Source organism: Eutrigla gurnardus (assembly GCF_963514095.1).
Source record: "Eutrigla gurnardus genome assembly, chromosome: 5".
In the NCBI taxonomy this organism is placed as follows: Eukaryota; Metazoa; Chordata; class Actinopteri; order Perciformes; family Triglidae; genus Eutrigla; species Eutrigla gurnardus.
Genome location: NC_139919.1, coordinates 19,170,148 through 19,190,587, shown reverse-complemented (window position 1 = coordinate 19,190,587; position 20,440 = coordinate 19,170,148). Strand labels below are relative to the sequence as shown.

At 39.9% G+C, this 20,440-nt stretch overlaps 3 protein-coding genes across 4 annotated transcripts in view; all 3 read right to left on the bottom strand.

Moving 5' to 3' along the window:
- chic1 (cysteine-rich hydrophobic domain 1) overlaps nt 1-3,844 on the bottom strand; it is a 36,761-nt gene extending 32,917 nt beyond the window's left edge. For both annotated transcript variants that reach the window (XR_014597224.1, XM_084010469.1), the window contains exons 1-5: nt 3,685-3,844; nt 2,316-2,370; nt 1,148-1,303; nt 733-789; nt 81-140 (exon numbers count right to left, since the gene is read on the bottom strand). Coding sequence is in view for 1 of the 2 variants with exons in the window: in XM_084010469.1 (XP_083866595.1) it covers nt 81-140; nt 733-789; nt 1,148-1,303; nt 2,316-2,370; nt 3,685-3,830 (474 nt within the window). In the remaining variant the exon portion in view is untranslated. The remainder of the gene's footprint in view (nt 1-80; nt 141-732; nt 790-1,147; nt 1,304-2,315; nt 2,371-3,684) is intronic.
- Nucleotides 3,845-5,349: 1,505 nt separating this feature from the next.
- cdx4 (caudal type homeobox 4) lies at nt 5,350-8,351 on the bottom strand. Its single transcript, XM_084009601.1, has 3 exons — nt 7,889-8,351; nt 6,473-6,618; nt 5,350-5,888 (listed from the first exon to the last, which is right to left on the bottom strand). Exons 1-3 carry the CDS (start codon nt 8,322-8,324, stop codon nt 5,655-5,657), a joined length of 816 nt encoding a protein of 271 aa, XP_083865727.1. The 5' UTR covers nt 8,325-8,351; the 3' UTR covers nt 5,350-5,654.
- Nucleotides 8,352-17,475: 9,124 nt separating this feature from the next.
- The window catches only part of kdrl (kinase insert domain receptor like), a 41,148-nt gene continuing 38,183 nt past the window's right edge, over nt 17,476-20,440 (bottom strand). Inside the window, exon 30 of the mRNA XM_084010458.1 lies at nt 17,476-19,410. Within this exon, the coding sequence (XP_083866584.1) occupies nt 19,227-19,410 (184 nt within the window). The 3' untranslated portion in view covers nt 17,476-19,226. The remainder of the gene's footprint in view (nt 19,411-20,440) is intronic.

The window sequence follows — 20,440 nt, the reverse complement described above, 5'->3', positions numbered from 1 at the left end:
TTCTGGATATAATCCAGTATTGATAAAGTTACACAATAATCAAATAATTCATAGTTGATTTGTTGTGGCTGCCTACTTACATATTCCATCATATTACTGCTTTCACATTTTCTTTTACTGAGTTTCCAGTGCAGCCCCAGCTGATGAGACAAGAAAAGACACAGACACAATGAATGATAAGTTCTCTCACTCTAACACACACACACACACACACACACACACACACACACACACACACACACACACACACACACACACACACACACACACACACACACACACACACACACACACACACACACACACACACACACACACACACACACACACACACACACACACACACACACACACACACACACACACACAAAAGGAAAATCTGTCTGAAATCTCCTTCAGTGTGGGGGGAATTTGGGAGCAGGGCTGTCTGGTCTCACTGGGGTCAAACTGTGGCCAGACACCCTGAAGAGCTTCCTTTATGCTTTTGCACAGCTACTAGCAGTAATTTGTTGCTGCGAGACAAAACAAAATTAACACGGGATTTTACTGCTGACCTCACAGTCTTCTCAGACCTCGTGCTCGGACTCAGCTTTTGAGGGACTGTGGCAGGTTAGAGTTTACTAAACAGATTAATGGTCATTATCTGTCACGATGATACTCCACTTACATTGCACACTGACAGATAAATAAGCACTTCAAACAAAGTGCTAATCTGCAATTTGTCTTCCTTACCTTGTGGTATAATCGATTATTCTCCCACTCTAACAACTTATGAATTGACCGTCTTGTCTGTTGGAGCAGAAAACAAATCCGCGTACATTAATGCAAGCAACAAAGTACTCATTTCTCAATTTAACAAGTCAAATTAAATAGCCACAGTGTTAGGATTTATGGACTGAACTCCCAATTTACAAGCTAGTAATTTCCACTGTGCTGCTATTAATTCTGATTGGTAACACCACCTTTAAATGACACACCCTTGAGCTGCAATGTGTCATTTCTACACAGAGCCACTAATTGAACACAAGCTGTTATTACCCTCTACACTCAGACCAATGTAGCTGAATTACTACAACAGCCCCTGAGTAATCAGCTCTGATGGAAGGGAGAGTTTAACTGTCCAACACGTGTCACAAGACAAACTTACTCTCTTGTTGAGGCAGATAACAGGCCATAGACTGCATCCTACTGTACAACAGCAGCACAGGCAGCCGCAGAGAAGCCACTTCACATTCACAGGCAAGTTCTTCTTCAAACAAGCATTCACCCTGCTGATGCTGGTTTTGAATTCCTCTGGTGCTACCTGAAGAAAAGAAAAAGGGAAGAATGGATGTGTGCGTACCAAAACAAACGTTTCCTTCATATGCAGTGGAGGGAATTATCAGAAAATGTAAGCAGTAACTAAAATACAAAGTGGAAGCGGGGGAGAGACACTTCAAGTGTTAGTAGGTGGTGATGACATGAAATATTCCTAAATACACAAAAGAAAACCTGTTCAAAAGATCAAAGGGCTTTAGAAAAACCAACAGGTAGATATTTGCAGATGTTGTCCAGAGATGAGATCTCTAAATACTATGCCTCTGACTTGCTAACCGAGCTCCAGACTGTTCAAGGCAAGGAGGGACTCAAAGGAGAGATAAGCTCACTGCCTGTGGCAGCACCGACCAAACAACTTGAATGGATGCTCATTCCTCGCCGAGTCTGTACGCCATAAAACGGGGGTCGTAATCTTTTATGACAGGATGCAAAGGTCTCTTTGCAAACAGCCAAAGACCTCAGAATAAAGCCCAGTGGGGCCTGATCTGCACCCTTCAATCATCATATTTGTGACCTCATCCATCACATGTCACCCTGGGTCACAATACCAAAGTTACTTTTTATTGCCCCACACTTCCCTCGGCCTGCTCTTACCCCTGCAGCCTTTTTGTGTTTCTGCGTCCGACCCAGGAAGCTTTCCTTTCTTGTCTACGGCAGAGTCTTCATTTCATTATTTTATCACCGGGAGCTGGACCCTCAAAAACACTGGGGTCCCCGCTAACTGAGTCCCATAGACGGCTTACTCATTTACAGAGCTGGACAGCAGCACATTCAGACTCTTTTCTATACACTATGGTGCGTTGCTTGAAATGCAGCTCCGTCAGATCAAAACCACTCGGAGGGGATTGAATGGGGCAGTTTGGGGAAGTCGGGGCTGTTAAAGGACCAAAAGGACAATTGAATCACTGCGGCTTTAATTGCTTAATTCTTCCCACTTGGAATTGAACAGAAAGCGGCCTGCAAGAATGAAGTGCAAGAAAACTAAAGAGCAACTGTACCTTTCCCGTGAGAACAGAGGGAAATTCTGTATCAAATTTGTTGCTTAGTCCAAACCTGGAAAAAGACAAACACAAATGTGAGCATTGATATGGTAATTAAAAAAATCTATTTAAAACTACGTACAAAAGTGTTATCGCTATGAACATGACGAGAACTAAAAACCAATACGGAATACTCAAACTATACAGCTATTTAAAGTTCACTTTAGTTGACATTATGAGACAGGGGATGTTAAGTCACACACAACTACAATAGGATCACACAAGTAAGACTTATTTCTATTGCAGTTCTTGGTGTAAGCAGAGTCCAGATGACTAAGCAACATCATATAACAAACAAACAAACAAATGACCATCAGCAAAATAATTTCAAGTCAAATATCCCAAAATGTATTATATGCAGCAGGTAGTTCACACTGCAGACTTAATGTGACATTCACATGGGTTTAGTGAGATTTTTAGCAATAGTTAAATAATTGTGCATAAGCATTTATATGATGAATTCGATGATCCACTTTGCAGATGATGTGTGGCATGCTACATAATAAATCTGTTTACAGCCTTATCTCTTACAGTGGACGGCCATTTGCATGTACATTTGCTCTGCAGTAAGCTGCTAGTAAATAACACTGTTGTTACTTGTATTTAACTTTACCAGAAAGTGTCTCATGTTCATGTCTTTCCTGGAAGGGCCAATAATAAAATTTTAAGCTAAAATGCTGGGACTGAGCAGCTGATCCTCAGATAACTTGTATGGTATGCTAATGTCACTTTTGCAATTTCTTTCCTGAATAAAACTCTACTGTACTTCGAGGACAACATGACGTCATATTGGAGGGGTTGACGTACATAAAGCTCTGACGTTAGCTTTCACCCTGATAAAGTGCGATCAAATGTAGCTAGGAAGCTAACGTCCCGTGTAAACAGAATGAACACGCCACAAATACGCGTATAACGATAACTGAGGTGGTGACATCGTGTGGACTTGCTGGATAATGTTAATACATGTCTGATGCTGGTGTAAGGTTATTAGTCTGCTGGATAAACACGTCACAGCTACAGACTTCTAGCTAACAACACACCACATGCAAACTTGCCTACCAATGAATATCGGTTGCTAGTCTACCACGTTCGTGGTTGCCATGGGGACATATGGCCGTTATCGTTAGTCCATGACATAACAACGTCGGGTTCCGTTCACGTTCAAACCCAGAGGTCCTCCTTGACAACACGTACGGCTAACTGTTAGTTATTGTGATTGGCGTTAGCTAGCAGGCTAGCAGCAGCTAAACCAGGCTAAAGGAAGAAGACAGCAAAACAACAAAGCGACGCAGAGGCCGACGGCGGGGACGAGCGAGACTCCGCTTACACTGTGATGTGGCCGGCCCCTCGCATCACCACGGGCTCCGGACAGTATCTGGGCAAGTGCTCCTCGCTCCCAACGCGCTCGTCTTCTTCGTCTTCCAGCTCATAAATGGTATCAAAGTCCGCCATGTTGGGTAGTAAGACGCTCATGACGTCTCTCTACGGGGCTGCGCACTCACTGACGCACGAGCGGGGCGCGCGGAGCCAGTGCTTGTGAATTGCGATCATCGCCCCTGTGTGTTCAGAGGGACCAGAGCGTATGATCAGCAAAACACATCTGACCTGAGTAAGACGTGACGGACATGGATCATTGCACGACACGAAGACTGTTTATAATATGTTGAAATGGTGCATAATATATTATATTATATTATATTATATTGTATTGTATTGTATTGTATTGTATTGTATTGTATTGTATTGTATTGTATTGTATTATATTATATTATATTATATATTGTATCATATTATATTATATTATATATTGTATCATATTATATTATATTATATTATATTATATTATATTATATTATATTATATTGTATTATATTAAATTATATTATATTATATTATATTATATTATATTATATTATATTATATTATATTATATTATATTGCAGTTTGCATCAGATAATTCACTTCTTCGGATATGGGTCAAAGTCAAGAAAAGTCCTAAAATAGCCAGTCTAGCCACACAACAATTAACATGTCTCTTCAACTGATTACTCACATTCACACATTCTTTGAACCCATAAGCCTGAACCTGTTTCACTTTCTGGCGACCTCTAGGTTCAGGACTCCGGGATAAAATGTGTTACAGTATCGCCTATTTAGATGTAAATTCCCTGATACTGAAAGCCAAATGAAAGTGCACCTGCTGATGGCAAACTAACTCAAATAAATGCTATTCTATTAAAAATAGTTATAATAAATAGTACTTGAAAATGTAACCCCTATCATTTTCAATGGCTAGGATACATATATATATATATATATATATATATATATATATATATATATATATATATATATATATATATATATATACGTTTCTTCAGGCTTTGGAAATTAGCCTTATTTATCTAAAGAAAAATAGTGTAATTGAATTGGGCGTAGTGACATCGAACCCGATTGTATAAACTTGGAAAGCAATTAGAGAACCAAACATGTTTTAATGTCTGTTGACAGGTCTGTATGCTGATTGTAGTGGGATATTTGAGTTTTAAAATCGTATTGAGGAACATTATCAACACACATTTCAAATCAATTAAAGACCAAAGGCCATACAGTTTCTTTGAGATTGAGTTCATTTCTGAAAGGCTTAACCTGGTTTGCAACTTTGTGTGTACGATCACGACACTGAGGGAAATAAAGCTTGGATGCATGGAAGCAAATACAAAATGCAAGCTTCGCAAAAATCAGAAATAAGAAAAATGACAGGTCTACTGCAACAAAAAACAGCACTTTATTTACATTTCGTCATCAAAGACCGTTCTACCCGCATCATTAGCAGCTGTTCTCGGCATTAAAGCGGAGAACATTGTGCTGAAAAACGTGTAAATGATTTGTCAAGTCAAAGCAGTTTGTGCGGCACAAGCCACTACAATCCAGTTTAAAACTTCGTTAAAAAAACGTCCCTGAATTCTCATTTTCCTCACATACACTTCATCACATACACAAAAAAATGATATTTATATCTTATTAACTCACAAACAATTTAAAAGCTTTTAAGTTGAGAAACACGTCGATTTTTTCCTTTTTCTTTCTTTTAAAAATCCCCACGTTATTAGAACTATTCTATTAAAAAAAAGCAATGTGTCAAGAGCCTCCAGCATTTCGTTGCTATAAATCAAATCTGTATCCACAGCTGTGTGCTTCAGGACGTGGGTTCGGATCCTCTGGCTGCCCGTCAAGTGTCCCGTCAGCGTGTCGGAGTGCTCAGTTATGTTAGATGGTCCGGAAGGGTCAACTCTTCTACTGAGTCACTGTCACTTGCTGTATATTCCTGATAGATGGCAAGGTGTTCATTCCCTGAGGGGGGTACATAGTGTTGTGGATGTCTGAGGGACTCAGAGACCCCGGAACCGGCAGAGGGCTCACTGAACCCGGGTCGCTGTGCACAGATCCCCCGCTGCCGTCAGACTGACCCAGCTTCTTCTTGATCAGTTTCCTCTCTTTGGCTCTGCGGTTCTGAAACCAGATTTTCACCTGAGGGGGGGCACAAAGACCAAGACATTAAATTAGTATGGGTGTGGTCTGCCTCCTTTACTCTCCATTAACCCTTCATAAATAAATGGGTAAATAAATAAACAGCAACAAATAAAAATAAACAAAATAAATAGTCCTGAATAGAAATTAATACAATAATAATATACAACAATATGTATATATAGCTCCCCTTGTAAATCATTTACAATTTAAATTAAATTCAAGTAAATTAATGCATTTGCTTAATTTTGTAGTTTTATTTTGTATTATTATTTTTCACAATGAGATAAGTTATATTCGAAATATCAGGAAATTATCAATAATCTATGTTTATTTTTTAGAATATAATCATCCAACATAGAATTTAAAAAATAATAATTAAAAGCTACTACCAGGGGTTGAGTAACATTACATTGAGACTGTAAATATGCACACTAAGCAATACGTTGACGATAATATCGATCATGTTTTCTCTCTAGGCCTCATTTTGCAAGTTGCCCGTGTGAAAACAAGCCTATATAATGCTCATAGGCTGTATATGTCATATATTTGCATGCTTTTAAGGATTTCATTCTGACATGTACCTGTCTTTCCGAGAGACCGAGGTTGAGAGCCAGTTCAGATTTCCTCCTGATGGTGATGTATCTGTTGAAATGAAACTCCTTCTCCAGCTCCAGCCTCTGATGGTCTGTGTAAACTACCCTGTATTTCTCCTTCGTTCTCGTTTTACCTGCGGAGGTGATAAGAAACATAAAACACGGCGTTGAGATCGCGCTTGTTTGGCCCTTTTTTTTTCCAGGTGGTTGGGCTGGATGTTTTCGGGCTGCATGCCAGGGCCGGCCTATCTGCGTGCAGCATCTTTATAGCTCTTAAATCCACATCTCGCTGCTTTCTCCACACATACGCAAATCGAGCTTTTTTTCCCGTCTCGCTTTGATGACAACTGCCGTACAGGGAGTTTCAAAGAAAGCCAGCAACGAGATCCTCAAACGACAAGTTAGAAAAGAAACAGAGGAGACTGGACGAACATCTGGAGCGGGAGTTAATTCGCTCTTCGCTGGATTCACTTTGAATGTAAGCTTGAAAATAAATATTAAATATGTCGATCCAAACTCCCCACAATAAATAAATGCTGAATTAATTTAACGAATCCACTGTCACATATTTGGTCTGATTTATTCTAGACCTTTCCTATAATATTCGATTTGCGACTGGAAACGTCTTTCCGTTTGTACCTCTCCACGTTTGAGACGCTGGCTGCGAAAAACGTCACTCTTTCCGGCAATATAACTCTCGGAGAGGAAAGGGAGGTTGGTGCATATCAAAGTGAAGAGGTGTTGAAAGCAAAGGCCACCGCCTGGATATGACGGATAACACTAAAAACACTCAACGTGACAGGGAAGTCGACCTCGCGTTTCCAGGAATAATGGCATTAACATCACAACCGGGCCTGGCGCCGGCTCCTCACACCTTTTTTTTTTTCTAAATTCTAAATGTCCGCCACATAGAAAGATAGAAAACAGCTGACTTAGCTGCTGGTCTTCAGTCTATCATCCCATCAGAATTATGAGATATGGAAATTATTGACTTCTCTCTTCCGCTGTCATTATTATTATTGTTTTTATAGAGGCCTATTCAATTATAGACATATCATATAAATCCTCTCATTACTCAGTTATAACTGTTATTATGCCAAATGCAAGCAACCCGCATAAGGCAAGTGTTAAAAGGCCAGTTTCTTTCTGTTTTCTCCATTTCTGTCGAGTTTTTACGCACCTTCTGCTTATGACATAACTTGTCAAATAATAATTCTGGCCTGTTAATGCTTAGCTCTTGTTCTTCCATACACAAATTCGAAAAGTTTGCAAATGACATGAAGCTGCCAGAAAGAAGGATTGGACGTAAACGCAAAACTGCGGTGCGCAAAACTTTTCGTTGCAACGCCAAAGCAATCGAATAATACAAATGTTGGCACACGGTGTTCGCGACAATGGGCTCACCTGTAGAAGATGCTTGCGCAGTTTTACTCATCCACTGGAATGAATTGCGCCTTTCTCTATCGGGAGAAAGTTGTGCAATGTTAACGTTCTCCGGCGGCGGCTGTAACACCGCAGATCCTGGAGGATGCATGTGACTGTACTCGGTCGAGCAGTAAGGAACCTGTGCGGGAGAGGAGTTGTTCATGGCTGCAGGGATAGTATTAGGTGGTCCCAAACTGTACGCGCCCCAGTCTTCCCGCTGAGCGCCATACGTGGGTCCCCAACTCCCCGAAGACTGTGCGTGCGTATCCATGTTCGGCACATGATGGTATCCGGTAAAGTCGGCGTACTGAGGCGTGGAAACAAAGTTCTGTGGAGGCAGATTGATGCTCGTTCTTCTTACTGGCCCTTGGTGATACATGCCGCTTTCTTTATCCAGAATGTATCCCACATACATGATTTGTACAACAAAAAAAGAAATAGAATGGAACAGCAAAGGAGGGGTGTGATGAGGCCTATTTTAAGGCGACATTGTTGCCCTGGAACGGTTAAAAAACAATCCCTCTGCTGTTCATGTAGTCCAAATGGGTTCCCGGTGCGAAATGCGACGTAGGTCCAGTCTGTCTCCAGTCTCACATGATGTGTTTCTGTTGACAAGCTGGTAAAGGTATACTAAGGCCTGCCTGACGTCAGCCTACTCCTCAACTCTTGGTGATTTGCATTCAAATGAGAGTGACCGGTGCTGCAGGCCCAGCTGTCCCCTTGCGTCTGTCGTGCAGCGCGTCATCACCTGACGCTGGGCCTATCCTGAGCAGGAGTTCTCCTCGACCATGAATACATTAACACCGCGGCCTATCGTCTGCACAGGCTGCACGGACCGAGGCAACACGTCCACAAACGCACCAAGCAATAGAAAAAGGCCTGTGCGTAATTGTGCGCAGATATATTTATTTATACTAGACTTGTTCGATAAAGGCAGATTCCACTAGACTATAACACAGAATGCATGTAGCAAATGAAACGAAATCCCACGGTGGTATCTTTCCAAACTACACCCAGAACACTGTTCGAATGCGTTCGAGTTCCAAACGCCTTGTGGGAATTTCCATCCACGCTTCACGCGCGAATCCCGTTTTATTTGTTCAAAGATTCACTTGCAAACGAGGTGCAAAGTACGAGAGACTTTCCCTGGAAGCAAGCAGGGAGCTTTCGTATTCCGCGTTCACACCTCAAGGTCGCACTTCACAGCTAATTCCGGTTACAAGGAAACTCCTGCAACCCCCTCTGTGACAAACAGCGGCCCCCCACCCATCAGTCACCGCTGTCTGCTGGAATTACAGCCCAGTCAGTTTACTCTGATCCTGTCTATCACCAGATTCAAGGATCTATAATGATCAGTTAAAAAAAAAAAACACTCTCGCTCAGTTCTTTAAAAGTCATATTGACACTTGCATTCAGGCTGAATACAGTTGATACCATCACTGAGCATACATGTGAAAGTTTCTGACACGTGTAAGAAACGTATGTGTCTTCTTCTTCTGTGTTGGTGTTGTCTGCTTGACTCTATCTGCAGCTATCTGGAGGCTTATTTAGCAGGGCTGGCTAATTGGCTTGTCTGAAAGTCATAAATGCTGATGCATATCTCTGAAGCATCTGTTTCTTGACCACAACATCTTCACGAGCCAGTCAGATGGAGTCTGACAGCCCACGGTAGTTCATTTGTGCAGAATTAATTTCCCTGGCTGTCGATCAGCTGTCTGTTTAAAGAAGACATCAACTGTAACACGTCTCCACTTGTTTTCTTGGCTTTTTGTTGAGTTACACTGCGGTCAAGTTGTCACAATCGGCCTAATATAGCCTGAATACAAAATAAATATTTTTTTTATCTCTAATGTGACTAAAATATTTTCTTCTCATTGACCTCGTGCAGAATTTACTTATTGACTTGTTCACATTTATGTCTTGATTGTAAGACTACAGTTGGTACTTTTCTTTGTAAGTTGAACTGAAGGATATGTTGCATCAGTACACTGTACTAAATTTGCACTCAGGTTACTCTGTTCTGTCCTGTAGTTTCCGCAATGGGTAGATTATTTACGCTCATTGATGCCCTCTTGTGGATTTCTCTCGCAACAACAGCTTGTTGTTGCTGATTGTGGAAATCTGTGCACCAGTGGTGGAAAATAACTAACCAACTAGATATATTGACACATGTACTGTACTTAAGTACACGTTTGAGTTTAATTGAGTATTTACCATTAATGCTATTTTGCTTACTATATTTCAGAGCCAAATGTATATTTTTTCTCCACTACTTTTATCTGAGAAATAACTTTAGAATACAAAACATAATCAACAAATATACACATTATGGGTTCACAAGCTGTGGATAAAGTAATTAAAATGAGCTCCATCTTTACCAGCTCCATTATTAAAGATATGCAATCCATCAATAATCCAATCATATTCTGAAATTTTGCATAATTAATCATTTTACTTTTGGTACTGTAAATATATTTCGATGCTTGTGCTTCAGTGAATGTTGGAGTGCAGGATTTAAAGTTAAGTGTCGATGTATTTCTACACTGTATTATTACTACTTTGACTTTACTGTAGTTCTTCCTCCACTACTCAGCACTCACCAAACTATTGACCTCAAGAGGGCAGCCTACACCAACAAAAATAGTACAACAATACACATTATACAGGCTAAATACAAGAAGTTCATGAAATTATAAACTATAGGATCGACTTTGAAACAGACAGAATGTCCATCATAAGATCATATTTTATTTAGTAATTCTTTTAAAATGTCATCAGACAATAATAAGTTGCGCATATCTTAAGTCCTGTAATCAGTAAACATCATATTATAAGTCATATTTATCCTCAGTTGAAGGGCGAGGCATCCACTAAATGGATAAATGGAGCGTAAAAATGAAAGAGAAACGTCTTGATGGGTAACATCATAGGAGGAAGTCTGAGGAGAAGTAATGCCAGGTTGACATTTATTGAGTTCCTGACTCTCTTGGACCTTTTGTGACCTCTCATGTTTTATCATGTCTGGCTTCATATATTGTCGTAGCTCTGGTCAATGACACCACCATTACAGTCTGGTGTTCAACAAGAACAGACTGGTTCAAAGATGAACCAGGTTCAGACTGGTAGCCGTGTTTCTGTCACACCCTTCTGCTTCCTGTAAGGTCCTAATATGTGTTTTTGATATCAAAATATTCACGTCTCAAGAAACTTGTTGAGTAAATAATAGTAGAATTTATTTTAGATAATAATAATATTAGAATTTATAAGTGTTTTACAGTAAAATCAGGTGTTTGGTGCATTTGGCTGAAGCACAGTAAATAGCCCCCATGAGTAAAAAGCATGGGAATTCACTAGATGGCACAATTGAGTTAGTTATGAGCTGTGGATGGATGGATGGATGGATGGATGGATGGATGGATGGATGGATGGATGGACTGATGAATGAATGGATGGATGGATGGATGGATGGATGGATGGATGGGGTCAGTAGTTTTCTGTGAAGTTTCACAGATGTGCAGCTTGATATGCTGAGAGCTTCCAGAGGTTGTTGCAACAGATTGACAAGATGACTGTGAAAGCGTCCTGGATGTTGTGAAAGGCTGTGCTGGGTTTTCTCATTTCTCAGAGTTGAAACTAAACATCAGGCTGATACCACAAGTAAAATATGGCCAGTTGTTCAGCTTTCCCATTTTAATAGAAAAGGCTTTTCAACCATTGTGTCTTAAAACTGGTTCTAAATACATTAATGTTCCCAACAACATCCATGCATGTATATCTACATGTGTGATGCATATCTTAAGGGTCTTATAGAGTCATTTATGTTTACGTGTAATAGTCCTGCAGCAAAGAAGCCAAACAGAAGTGAAAGGAAGCACGGAGGCTAAATACCTGAGTGAAGGAGGGAGATAACGAGGGACAGGTGAGCGCAGGAAGCAACAGGTGAAACTTGTAACGGCAAGGCAGGCAATCACAGAGGGGAACCTGACAAAAACAGGAAGTTAAACAAAAAAACTGTAACAAATACCCATGGATCTTGACAGTGACATTAAAATGACTCCAAGGATCACATTAACATTCCTCAATATGTGATGATGGAGAGAAATATTCTCTTATTCCAACACAAAGTAACAAAAGTCCCCTCTTTCCCTGAGCTCAGCATAGTGCACATGCAGTAGATCAGTGACAGCCAGACCAAGAATTCAGTTTGTTGCATAACTTCATTGATGTTATTAAAGTGACCACAGTGTTTCTCTGCGGGAAGGGAGGTAAAACAGGACCATCTGCTACTATTTTTAGAGAACTGCCTGCATGGCTGACACAGGCGTGATCCTTCGTTTGTCATCTGTAACGTAAAACACATGTGAAGCAGCGCTGCAAATGCAAGTCATGTTCCAGTGTTTTGATTGATTCACGTAGGACAGAAATAGACAGAAAATATTTATTTTATTGAGCTGTTATTGTTTTGTTTAGAGTTTTGAGAGTGAGAACACATTTTCTACATCATGGGCTCAGGGGTGTTGAGGAATTTAACTTTTTTTTTTTTTAAACATTATTTTGTGGAAAATGAGAGCATTTTAATCATTAGATTCAAGGAGATTAAAACAAACAAAACGATAAACATTCACACAGGAAGCAGCTCTGTGAGGCTGCATACTCAAAATAACGGGGTAATTTCTATTTATATAAATATGAGGGAACATAGGGTTAAGGAGACAAGGTTGAGGAAACATGGGGTTGAGGGAACATAGGGCTGATGGAACATTGGGCTAAGGGGAAATAGGGTTGAGGGTTAGGGTTATTATTAGTCTAAGGGAATTTAGGGTTGAGAGAACATATAGGGCTGAGGAAACATAGTGTTGAGGGAACATAGTGCTGATGGAACAGGGCTGAGGTAAAATAGGGCTGAGGGTTAGGATTATTAATCTGAGGGAACATAGGATTGAAGGGACATAGTGCTGATGGAACATATGGCTGAGGGAACATAGTGTTGAGGGAACATAGTGCTGAGGGAACATAGGGCTGAGGGAACAAAGTGCTGAGGGACCATAGTGTTGAGGGAACATAGTGCTGAGGGAACATAGGGCTGAGGGAACAAAGTGCTGAGGGAACATAGTGCTGAGGGAACACAATGTTGAGGGAACATAGTGCTGATGGGACATAGGGCTGAGGGAACATAGTGTTGAGGGAACATAGCGCTGATGGGACATAGGGCTGAGGGTTAGGGTTATTAATCTGAGGGAACATAGGGTTGAAAGGACATAGGGCTGAGGGAACACAAGGTTGAGGGAACATAGACATGCTCCCATGCTGACATGCTTTCATCCAAAGCAGATGAAAACACTGGGAATGTTTTGAATGAGTTCATGAATGTTTTTTTCATCAAATTTAATGGTAATCCATTTGTCTATTTAATAGTTGTGATATTTCGCAATAACCCATAAATGTCGACCTCATGGTCTGAAGAGGTTCAGAGGATCATCAAAGTCAGGAGCATTCATCCTCTGGGGAGCGTGGAGATCTGTGGCAGATTTCAAAGCAATCTATCCAATATTTGTTGAGATATTTCACTCTTTGAACCAACTGACCACTACAATTTTGTGCCTTACAACGTTTCAAAAGAAAAACTAAAAACAGATTACCTACAATTCTGGCAACAGCGCAAACAACTGAATCCAAAGGGAAAACAATCTGAGAGGACATTCTCGCACCAATGAACCACGCATCTGCAAACAGGACGTTCTGATTGTGCACATCAGGAGAGATTTCAGTTTACAAAAGCAGCTACGCAGATACAGCATTTCATAGAGACGGATTAACAACACACACACAAAAAAACCCCAACAAAAACCACCCCACCATGTTCACATTAATTATGCCACCGTGAACAGCATTTTTCCCAGGCCCTCCTGGTGCATGAGCACTGTATACCCCACTCACCCCCTGCCAGAGAGGTAAACAATGGGGGCAAGTGGGTGAGCTGGTTTCACTGCACTTTTGCCTTTGAATGGGCATTGATGAATCTGAAGGCTCCCGAGGGTGCATGGCTGACATAGTTGTGCGGCAGTTCTCTGGAAACCATTAGAAGTCAGATATTCACTGGCTCTTTGCAGCTCATATTATCACTGAACCATATAAGGAGGTGATGGCACTATCTGCCTGTTTTCTCTTTGTCATCATCAGTAAACAATTAGAGGATTATAGGAGGGGAACACATGCTATGAAGAGATCCAGCAAAAATTATTTAAAAAATGAATTAACTCTGATTGTTTTCACTAATTGACAACACATGATCTGCTCAGCCGGAATAAAATGCCTCATTTTGATTTCCTGGAGGGAGTTTAATGTTCTGCCGCTTCAGCGAAATCACAGATCCACACGACGGTACGCAGGTGGAGTCACCAGATGTTCCTTTGTTCCGTTTGGTTCTTGATGTCTGAAATTGTTCATGAACAGTTTTTAGTGCCAGCCACCGAAAATGATGGCGATGCCGCTCTGACGATCCACTACTTCTGTTATGGGCTGAAATACCTCAGTAAGTACCGGATGTATTGCCGTGAAATTTCGTGCAGACGTTCATGATCCCCAGAGGACGATTCCTACAGACTTTCGTGATCCTCTGCATTCCTTCTAGCACCACCGCGAGGTCTACGTTCAGCAAAATTTGTGTGTGTGTTGTTAAAATGTCTCTACAACTATTGGATGGATTGCCACGGGCACTCGTGTCCCGCTCAGAGTTATTTGAAGTACTTTGGTTTATATTGAAATGCCTGCGAAACAAATGGCCTTCCCATCAGCCTCAGCTGTACTTTGTGTTTAGTGCTCAGTGCTGAACTAATGTGGTGATGGTGTTAAACATTATGTCAGTTAAAAGTGACGGAGATGCATGCAGAAAACATGGGAAGACAAGCCTTCTTGCCCTGATATATATCTAGTAAACATATTGTTGTTTGTTCTATTGAGTGTAATGGTTCAATCTCACTGGGTTGTTTTTTCCTCCTCACCTTAGGAACCACGGTGGTTCTGGAGCCCTTTCTAAAAGAGTCTTTATTTAGCCCTATGTGTTGTTGGCTTGGTGAAGTTGGACTGACGTGAAGTATCTTCAGGGGTCAGTATCCGGCTCATTGTTTTGCATTTAGGTGAGAGGCGCAGATGTGGGCCTACCCACCATTCACCTGCTTGGGCAGGGGTCTGGGAATAGCATTATGTTATATATGGAAGGACATTTATACTGTCTGGTTGACGGCCCCAATCAGCCTATAATAGGATTTCAAGCTGCGCAGCTTCAGTGTTTCAAAAAAAAGTGTGGATTCCGACGTTAATTCATTAACACCTCTTTTTTAATGATTAATGGAGTTTCTTTGCAGATCTGTTTGCTTCAGGAAGAGACTGAGGATATGTTCAAGGAGGGGAGAGGTCTTTTTCATACACGCTATTGTTAAACAAGGGGAAACCAAATCAGACTACACAGCAGTTGAAGTACTCAGTGCTAACAGAACATTTCTGATTATATGTTTTCATCACTATTGGATCAGAACGTGCAGACGGGATCCCTGATCTGTAAACTGTAAAGACTTGTTAAGCCCTCGATTTGCAAATGTGTGTGTTTCATTAAGTCTTAGAGTCCAAACATCTCAAGTCACATCCTGCTCCGGTGACAGATTAATGCTCCCACATGTTTGATTAGGGATACTTCTGATCACAGAACAATAACAAGGAGTATTCCTGTCATGTTATTGTAGTTTTGTTGATCAGTGGTGTATTTCCCACCTGGTATCATGTTTATAACATTGACACACAAACAAGAGATCTACTCTGAAGCCTATATGTTTATATGCTTCAGCAGTTGTTGTGCTAGTAAAGTGGATATCTTCCAAAGTTTCACTCTTTTTATTATGTAAAATACGTATTCTTTAGTGTTTTAAAAAAAATTGCTTATGTGAATATACGTTTTAATTGTCCCTCAATTTCTCAAGTGAAAATCTTTTTTTTTTTTACGTATTATGTATTTGTATATATTACTGTTGCTAATATCATTATTATTATTATTATTATTATTATTATTATTATTATTATTATTATTATTATTATTATTAATAATAATAATAATAATAATAATAATAATAATCTTAAATTATATAGTAGTTATAGTAGTAAATTATATATAGTTATATAGACTTTCACTCAGTGGTAGCCTCTCTGGAATGTTCAGCCTTCATACTTCTGCCTGTATGGAAAAATACTGTGTGCAGATGCAGATACACAAACCTGACAGTCAAGACCCCCCCTCCTCCCCCAACATCCTTCCCTTGTTTGTTTGTTTCTTATATTCTGGGAATAGTCGGAGGTTGTTGATATGTATGTGGGTGTAATGTTGGTCGCTCACCTTACAGTAAACATAGTAAATCCTGTCAGGACAAGCGGAGACAGTCAATGGCCCGACCTGTCCTGTGGCGTGCGGTCCCCTTGGATACGCCCAGTACCGGTAACCAGAGTCACCGTGCTCCCATAGGAAGCCCCGCGTGTGGCGTCCTCCGGTCGTGATCAGTATGATTAAGTGCTCCTTCCTTTCCTGTTCTGAGGGGGCATTGTCCCGGTGAGCAGACAGGCTGCCGACACCTTGTCCTGGAGGAGGAAGTGAGTCTCTCGCAGGCCAAGGAGCGGCAGAGAGGCCGAAGGCACGGTCCAATCTAAACAGACGTTCAGGTCTGAGAATTCAGATGGGAATAATCAAGAAACATTTAGATTCTGTGAATCGACTTGGTTGGCATAATGAATAGTCTGAATCTTCCGGTCGCATATTTGTGCCAGGATTCACAACATAGAGGTTACTCATACATACAGGATCCTATAAGGGGTGGCAGGAAAACCTGAGGGGTCATGACACGATTTACAGGAAATAAATAAAATATCTTTCAAGTTGCCACTTTTCTTTCTTTCTTTCTTTCTTTCTTTCTTTCTTTCTTTCTTTCTTTCTTTCTTTCTTTCTTTCTTTCTTTTCTTTTTAAAGTAGGCTAGTACTGGATCATTTTAGCACTTCAAAACTCTAATAACTATTTTAATAAATTAAAACACTTCATTAAAGAGCACCCATAGCAAAATAATATTGTTCAGACAAAACCTGTGATTTTCAGAAGATTATCTTTGAATAAATTGAGCAAAAATGGCTACCACGTGGTTAAATTGAATCAAAACTTACAGTATACAGCCATGCTAGCAGATTTTTGAGGCTGTAATGCTCACTGTTACATAGAAGTATTGGACAATTTAAAGTTTGACCTGAGGATGGCACTAAAAGGAAAGCAAAGTTCACAAAGTCCATCAATGCACCAAATAGCAAAGGAATCTACTGTATCAATATTGTTTACTGGTAAACCACAAATGTCAACCTCATGGTGGCGCCAGAGATAAAGCAGGCAAGGCATCATCAAAGTCAGTAGGGTTCATCCTCTGGGAATCATGAATGTCAGCCTAGTGTATGTATAATGAGAATATTTTTGTTTCCTTGTATAAGTATTTCAAGAAATTACAAGTCAAGACTGCAAGTAAAGTATAAATATATAGATCTTTATTCATTTATTTGTTTCATATGCTCAGTTAACAGTGTTGGGGAACATTTCAACAAAAGTAACAGAAAAAAACGTATTACTCGTGGTTATGTAGGAAGAAATGCAATAAAATCCTTTGAATGTTATTGGGATAGCAGTAACTAAAAAAACAGAACAAAGCTTGACTTACAGAATAACAACAAGTGAACATGATGTAACAAATACGGCAAATGTTAATTTCCTACAATGCACTAGAGTTAAACGTTAAATAAAAACACAAAAATAAACTGGAAATCTTTGTAACATGTGACCCCTCAACACTGTTTCATAATAATATACCTTTAGAATACAAAAATTATACTTGATATAAAGTATCAGTGCATAATCACTTCCTCGCCACATAAACACAACAAATTAGATTTGGAAATACGCAAGGGTTCAAAATATCCACTTCATACTGCAGTTTACTCACGAGCAAATACTGTTTCCTTTAGTGGTCAACAAGCACGAGCTAGCTGCATGTCTACAGGGTGTGTGTACGCTTAGTTTGGCCCACAGTACTTTCAATACATCTGGTATTTTTACATGTTAACAAATAATAACAACAGTGAACCAGAGCAGACTGGTGCTCCCTTCACATACATGTAGAGTTTTTGTAGCCTGCCCTGCAAGCTTCACTAACACGTAGGATGGAGAACATCCACATACACGTTTCCCTCAACTTGACTATGAGTGAATACAGCAGCACAAACAGCATATACATGGGATAGCACATGTTCATGGAGACCGAGCTGGTTACCTTTTAAATATGAACAAATAAAGGATGGTTTAATAAATGAACAAACAGAACTGGTTACTAAGTGACAGTGTTCACAATGGAAATAAATATACTACACTAGCATTTTTCTAATAAGTCTAATCTTATGTTCTTAACTCAATTTGTACACAAGTAAAAAAAACTTCTCACTTTCTTTTCAGTTTGACGAAACAAAAAACTGTAGTTTGTTGAACACCAGAGGAGGAGGGCAGGAGGAGGAATCTACATTTACAGTAAGTCTTCATCTAAATGCTTTCATGGTCATTTTCATTTTACAAAAAACATCTATCACTACATGACAGCGCTGCTCTGGGTCAACCTGAGGTGGTCTAGCTGATATCTTTATGGAATTAAAGACTTAATTAATTAATCATCACTTTTGTATTGTTGTCCATCTGCTTTTTGCTTTGAGCAAATCTCAACTTAAAAAATAATTCATACGAGTGGATGTAGGGATATTGCTATCTTCTCTTTAATTTTTAATTACTATTTAATTAATTACTTTCCAGTTTTTCCTTTTTTTAATAAAACTAAAACAAGGTTTCAATATAAACTTGACTCAGCTATCCTCCTTTCTGTTCTAGAGGTTATTCTTAATCATCAAAGGTTGTAGTTTAATCAGATCTGTGGTAAAGTAGGAATCGTTTTCACAGTACATGAAAGATTTACCTGAGGCTGTTTCCAGCTGTTTGACATATCACAGTGAATGTGGAACGGACCAGCAGCATTAACGGCAGCCTGTGCCTGGAAACTGGAAAGGAATCAATAGTGTACAGGTTTCCTTCTTTTGCTCAGCAGACGCCCTGGAAGTTGGAAGATGCGGTCGAGTAGATTCATGTTTTATTTCAGAGTGTCCTTTCTAAACACTTCAAGAGGGAATCTCGTGGGTTTTCCTCTCAAACTTTGCTAAAGTCCAGAGATAAGAGTAAAAAAAAGAGGAGAACAAAGCAGGAGATTACACAGGAGGGGTGGAGTAGCGCACCACATAGTTGTAGTCAGGCGGCGGGCTGTGACACTCCAGACCAGCGTCCAGGGCCGAGTCGTCCAGACTGAAGTCCAGAGAAGGGACCGTGGGCGGGAACTTCTCCTTTTCTGTGTCGCTCAGCACAGACTCTTTACTCTTACTCACTGCCTTCATCCTGGAAACACAACGAGTCACAACATTAATGTAACAGGAAAATAATACTCGGGCTTCCAGTACATGATAACTTTTCATGCTAAATACGTCAATTTCAAGGGACAACTCAAGACAAACAGGTTTCTAAACATAAAATCAGTCATCATCAATTCATTAATACACTTAATAACCTTAAAAACCAAATAATCTGTCACTGAAATGACAGAAAGTTGACATTTCCTATTGACTTAGAACACAGCAAAAAACAGTCTCCACATATTATGAATTTGAAAACATTTTCCTCAATTAAGTGATTCATTAATTGATCTACAGAAAAATTGATCGGCAACTATTTTAATGGTGATTATTTGGTGAATAATCATTTAATACATTTTTAAGCAAACATATTCTTTAGGTTCAACCTCTCAAACATTAGAATTTAATAATTTTCTCGGTTTGGAATATTTTTTGGGCTGAACAAATATGATATAACAAAATACTAATCTGCAGATTAATTCATGAAAATAATCACAAATTTGTTTAGATATTCTTAGATTTAAGAAATGCCACTTTTGTGAAGCTGTACGATCAGACAAACCTCTCCTTATTCATATATGACGTAATCAATCATCCTGAGCCTTTCTGCTTCATTTGAGGCTCAGAATATGAGTAATTGCCTCTTATTGTCTTTGGAGGTTGCCAAGGGTTTCCAGAGCTTCTCTGTCGAGGGCCAAAGGGTCAAAGCCCAGCGGGGGTAAAGTGACGCCGCCATACTGGAATGTTGTCCTTATGAATAACTACCTGATAAACAACCCATCAAAAGTACTTAGTAGTACAGTGTTGCGTGGTCAATGCCTCACAAAAGGTCATGTACAATGACACAAGGTAATTGAACAACAGGAAACCAAATGAGCCAGAGTAAAACATCTCTTTTACTTTGATCAGAAACAATGAATTGTTAAAGCTTGAGCCAACTTCCTTGGCATTATTGTTCAATCACTTAAAAGTTGTGTTGCGTGCATTAAAAGACGTCAGAGTCGAGGAGCGGTGAG